Source organism: Gymnoscopelus braueri (assembly GCF_963280865.1).
Source record: "Gymnoscopelus braueri genome assembly, chromosome: 16".
NCBI classification, from domain to species: domain Eukaryota; kingdom Metazoa; phylum Chordata; class Actinopteri; order Myctophiformes; family Myctophidae; genus Gymnoscopelus; species Gymnoscopelus braueri.
In genome coordinates this window covers 31,059,298-31,065,351 of record NC_137616.1, presented here as the reverse complement: position 1 = coordinate 31,065,351, position 6,054 = coordinate 31,059,298, and the positions used below count along the sequence as shown (strand labels likewise).

At 41.8% G+C, this 6,054-nt stretch overlaps 1 protein-coding gene across 1 annotated transcript; it reads right to left on the bottom strand.

The window, feature by feature from the left end:
- Positions 1-592: 592 nt before the first annotated feature.
- On the bottom strand, positions 593-4,451 carry LOC308102932 (uromodulin-like; the record flags this gene model as incomplete). The annotated part of the gene is made up of 8 exons (XM_080452784.1): positions 593-612; positions 728-758; positions 858-1,017; positions 1,347-1,589; positions 2,070-2,212; positions 2,461-2,625; positions 2,843-2,916; positions 4,436-4,451. 8 exons carry the CDS (start codon positions 4,449-4,451, stop codon positions 593-595), a joined length of 852 nt encoding a protein of 283 aa, XP_080308910.1.
- Positions 4,452-6,054: the final 1,603 nt, after the last annotated feature.

Genomic DNA, 6,054 nt, shown 5'->3' with positions numbered 1-6,054 from the left:
TGAATAATCTACTGTTGTGTACACAGGGAGGATTCATGTACTGTATAGTTGATGTTTGAATAGAAGTGCTTGTCAGTATCACCTTGTTTTTTCATTATTGAGTTAAATTAGTTATGACACACATTAAATGTGTGTCATAACTAATTTCCGTGTTTTTCATATCCTTCTTGACATCACATTTTTATGTCAAGAAGAATATGAAAAACCTTCAATGATCAGTGTGTTTTCTTACATTTTTAAAGCACTTTTATAAGCATTGAGGCTATATTCTATTTTTGTATGAATATACTTCATCATTGATCATTTACATATTTCTATATTTACTATAACTATATAATGATTTATTTGGGACTTGAACCTTGAAGAAGCAGACACAGATTTGCCATTTAATGCTCAAATCATCATTTATTTGTTACCATATTATTGATTACAGTATTTTTTATTTTTTCAGAAGAGAGAAATATAAAAATGGTTAATGATTAGTTAGATTAGATTAATCATATCATAGCATATTTATGAAACCTACGCACCAAATAAAAATCATATGATTAGAAAATGTAATATATTGGAGTCAGTTAACGATGTCCGCTGTTCACTCCACTAGCTTGTCCCCTGAAGATCCAAAGCAAAGAGAAAAACACAAAAAACTAATGTAATCCACTTTAACATTATTGAGATGTCAGCACTAAAAAATACAGTCTTTCTTATTGTTGTTCTTGATACTCACAGGTGATTGGTCCAATGGTGATGGGTTTGAACTGTGAATGGTGAAGGAATAGCAGTAAGCACACAGTTTGCTACTGACTTAACTGTCTGGTGTGAAACAGCAGAGTGTGGAAAGAAAGTGTGAAACTTACAGGAGAACATGAGGAGGCTCTCTGGTCACACAGGTGGAGGCTGCAGTGAAGGTAGATATCTCTGCAGTTTCCATGGAACAGGAAGAGCAGGGCAGAGAAACGAGCCTGGAGGGAAGAGCCGCTCTCATCCACTTTCACCTGACGACGGTTGATAGAACACCTGGAGAAAAGAAGGGTCACGTTGTAGGCTCATCCGTCAGTCTTTTCTTTTTAGTTAAATGATTTTAAATTCATACTAAGACACTAAACTTATAATAAACAGTTTTCACATTATAAATGCTACGCTATTGTAGACTCATGCGACATCACTGTTGCATCCAACATTCTTCTCTTTTCATAAGGATTTTACATTCATACAAAGACTCTGGACTAAGACTTCACATTATAGTTGATATCACAACCCCATACCCCACTCCCACCCAACGCTCTCTTTCATTGTTTGTTTATTGTGACACAAGCCATCTGCTGAGGCTGAAGAATGAAACATACTTGTTTTGAATGAGGAAGTGTCGCATGAGGTCATCAGGGCTGGAGGAGTGAGTGGTGCAGCAGTCGTCCAGAACGACCGCAAACCTTGGATCTGTTTCCCCTACAGATACTCCTACATGCAGGGCAGAGCCCACTGGCAGGGTGACTGGGCCTGCTGGGTAAGGCTCTGTGTAGTTGGAGTTTTGGAACAAGGACATGGAGGTGTTGGTTGGTGAACCCACACCTGACGTGCCACCTTTAAGCCTGTCAAGGAAACATATCATTTAAAGGATCAAACGGTATCAGATGGGTTTGGTTTGGCCGAGTGGCTGGCTGTCACTATAGCAGAACATTTTTTAAGTGCAAACTTAAGAACTGTCTTGGAAAAAAATACATATTAATGGCCAACATTAACTAAGTATAAAATGTGGCATACAAATACTGTAGTTTCTCTAGCCTGGATCAAAATATGACAGCAGGGAAACAAGTTGAAGCCTGAAATGTAATATACTAGTCTCTTCTTGTATGGCAGCAACTAGAGGCCATTATAACAATGGCAGATGAATTAATAAAGAACCATTCAAAACACACTTAAATCTGTAACCTTTTTTCATTTGTCTGTCTTTTCACAGTTCTGTACCAAGGCTGTTTGGTGCAATGCAGTTCACATTTATTGTACCACAATACATTGTATATTCACTGTGTTTTCACTATCATTTGCAATTTTGAAAATAGGTTACTCACTGAAGGTTTGGTCTGATGGCCACATCTAGGCTGGTCTCTGTGTCCAGAGGATAGACACAGGAGAAGGGAAAACTCACAGGAAGTGAGTTATTTGCAGGATAGACAAATACACTGTTGGAGTAGATGGCATGGGTGTTGTTGGTCTGAAAGACAGAGGTTAACTGAATGGTCAGTCCAGTGAATCATCTAGCCAGCTTGAAAAATAATAATATATATATATATATATATATATATATATATATATATATATATATATATATATATATATATATATATATATATATATATATATATACACACATACACAGCCACAGCACAAAAGAAAAACAAACTTTACTGCTGATAAAGACAATCCTATAAAAAAGCAACAAGTTATCAGACAAATCCTCACCGTCAATATGTTCCCACAGGTGTCAGCCTGACGTTCCACTTGGTACCACACTGTTCCATCACGCTCTGTGAAAGATGAGCACCGCGGGTCGGCCAGGTGACCAGAGGATCCATTCAGACCAGAGGATTGCAGAGCAGTCAGCAGCAGACCAATCTGGATTTTCCACTTTTCAGAATATGCAACACAAGAAGCTGAACTCAAGATGGAAAAGGCTGCTATGGAAGCAGATATGCACCAGCAAAAGGCTGCTATGGAAGCAGATATGCACCAGCAAAAGGCTGCTATGGAAGCAGATATGCACCAGCAAAAGGCTGCTATGGAAGCAGAATTACAAAAAGAAAAGGCTGCTCATTAAGCTCATCCGGTAATCAGCCATCCGCACAGGCGAATTCTCCACCGCAAGACCGTGTCGACGCCGATACTCCGACACAGCCAAGCACAACTGTCGTTTCTCCACTGACACAGCAAGGCCCAGCAAGAGATAGCGCACCACAACACGCTAAATCCGGCAGCAAACAAGTGTTAGTCGAACACCGAATCAAAGATACAAGCACACCACGGCCTGTTAAAATGTCCCCTAAAAGAGAGCATGATTATAAGGGACATTCATTTGATTTTTTTGATTGAAATTTTTATTAGGCAAAAGAATGTAAAACAACACAGTTACATTTATAATGCTTTTGTCTAAAAGGTCCGGCCAAAAAAGTCCTTGCGGACTTGTTTCCGTTGGGGTCCTTGAGTTAATTTCATAGACATATATAGTAGCAACCAAACAGTTCAAAAATCAACATGAAAATACAGATAATACAGAAAAAGTACCACTATGTACAAAAAAAGCATTTAAAAATATATGTACAAAAAGAAAGGGGGGGGGGAAGCATGGAAAAATAAAAAAATATATACAAAAAAAGCATGAGGAAATACAAAATATGTACAAAAAGAGGAGGGGGGGGGGGTCGTCTGTCTACAGGGAAACTGGTACTAGCTCCTCTTTCGGCCTCCAGAAAGATGGGTTTTTAGGGCTGTTTTGAATGAGCCCAGCGAACTGCATTTTTTGAGGGATGGGGTTAGACTATTCCATTCCTTGGTGGCTGTGCTATAGAAGGAGAATTTGCCCATGTTTGTTTTATGGGTGGGTGGTACCAGATTGTTGTTTACGCTCCCTCTAGTTTCGTGGCTGTGGGTGTCACTAACTTTTTCGAGGTATTTATACAGATATGCGGGTATAGGGGGCATATCGGGCAAATCTGCATTTACAATTTTGAAGACCAGACCCATTTTTTGTTGTTTAACCCTGTCTTCCACCCTGAGCCAGCCTAGGCTGGCAAAGTGAATGGGAGAGAGGTGGGTCATGGGCCCCAGTCCGAGAAGTAGTCGGATCAGTTTGTTTTGGGAGGTTTGAAGCTTAGTCTGCAGTGACACTGAGGTGTTGGAGTACCAAGAGGAGCTAGCATAGTCAAAAAGGGGCTGAATCAGGGCCCCTGAGAGGGTCCTGAGGGCCTGAGGGTTGACAAAAGAGGAAACTCTGCCCATAAATCTGGTTCTCTGGTTTACTCCTTTGACCACCTTTGTTGCCATGCTTTCACCTGACAGGTATTTGTCCAGAATACATCCCAAATAGGTAATCTCTTCTTTGCTAGTGATGATTGTGTCATCGACTTTGACCTTGAAGTCATTTACCTTCATTTTACTGAGGGAATGTTTGGTCCCAAATAGGATGGATTCAGTTTTCCCAAGGTGTAGAGACAGTTTGTTATCGGTAAGCCAGGTACGGATTTTTGAGAGTTCAGAGCTGAGAGCTTCCTCAAGCAGGGATTACTCTAAGTTGAACACTTCCGCCCTACCGTACACCCCCCAAGGTACACCAAAAGCTAATGCCAAGGCACCCACCACTGAACCACTGGCAAACTTCCTGGCTCGGCGAGACTTGGTGAGCTCAAGCTTATATCAGTTCGATGACAGGCCCAAAAACTACCGTGCTTGGCACTCATCCTACACCAACGCTATCAGAGGGTTAGGCCTCACAGCAACAGAGGAATTGGATTTAATGACAAGGTGGCTTGGTAAGGAATCCAGCGAAGATGTCAAACGAATGCGCTCCGTGCATGTAAACAACCCAGCAGCAGCTCTTCAGAAGGCATGGGAAAGACTCCGTGAATGTTATGCAGCTCCCGAAATATTGGAGAACTCTCTTTTCAAGCGCCTGGATAACTTCCCACGAGTGACGGCGAAAGACCACAAAAAGCTACAAGACCTAGGAGATCTGCTCATGGAGCTCCAGGGTGCAAATGAGGACGGATAACTCAGGGGGCTGTCATATTTGGACACTCCACGGGGCATAAACCCCATTGTCGAGAAGCTACCTTACGGGCTCCAAGAAAAATGGATGTCTACCGGCTCCAAATGGAAGGAGGAAAACGGCGGCTGTTACCCTCCATTTCAGTATTTTGCCGGGTTTGTCTGTTACGAAGCACGAAAGCGTAACGACCCAAGCTTTTTTCTTTCCAGCAGTGACACTGCACCTGCAAAAACAGACAGACCTAACTTTAAAAGTCAAGGCTCCAGCTATCCAATCACGGTTCACCAGACCGATGTCTCCACAGCAGAAACTGATGCAAACAACCTTGTGAAAAGCGACAATGATCCACGTATAACATGCCCAATCCACGACCTTCCACATCCACTGAGGAAGTGCAGGACATTCAGAGATAAAACACTCTCGGACAGGAAGGCCTTTCTCATGGAAAAAGGAATATGTTTCAAATGTGTGTCCTCGGCCTCTCATCTAGCAAAGGACTGCAAAAATGCAGTAAAGTGTGAGGAATGTGACAGCGGCTTTCACATAACAGCCATGCATCCCGGGCCAGTGCTTCATGCACGTTAACGAGAAAACCTGTCATGGCGGGGAGTCGCATGACAGTCTATTCAGGTTCAGCAAGAAGCCTGTAGTCTCACGCCCTCAAGGAGACTTCACAGACAAGGATGTCTACACCAAAAAAGTGGAGGCAAATTCAGGAAAGATTACGCAATGTGGAAATGAAGACTATGGACCGAGGTTGTGCAAAGACTTTTTGTAGACTAGTCATAGTTCTGCTTCTACCTACAGAGGACTCATATTCCGAACCCGCAGTGTAAAAAATAAGATGGTGACCTCATAAAGGTCAAGCGGGGAGTGTCTTGTCTTATAATGTGATTTTTATTGTTTGCCGTTATGTTGCTTAGAATGGCTTTATTTTGAAAGACAACAGTACCCTTATATTGAAAGGCCCTCTTGACAAGAAGAGGCCACTGTGACTTTAGGTCCTCTTGATGAGAAGAGGTCTGTTAGTTAAGGCAGGTGTGTGAGTTTAGCTAATTGCACTGGATACAGAACAGCTGTGTGAGCCAGCAAACAGCATTTTTATGTCAGTAGCAGCAGAGAGTGCATGCTCTCCATTGCTGTGTCCAATTCGGATGTTTTTCATCTTACCTTCAACATACCTTCCCCATGAGGCAATGCTGTAAGTTAGAGTTCATGTGGAAGCTATAATTTCATGTTGTTGTGGTAATTTCATGTATGCTTAACTAAGACAATAAGTTAATGTTAAAAATGGC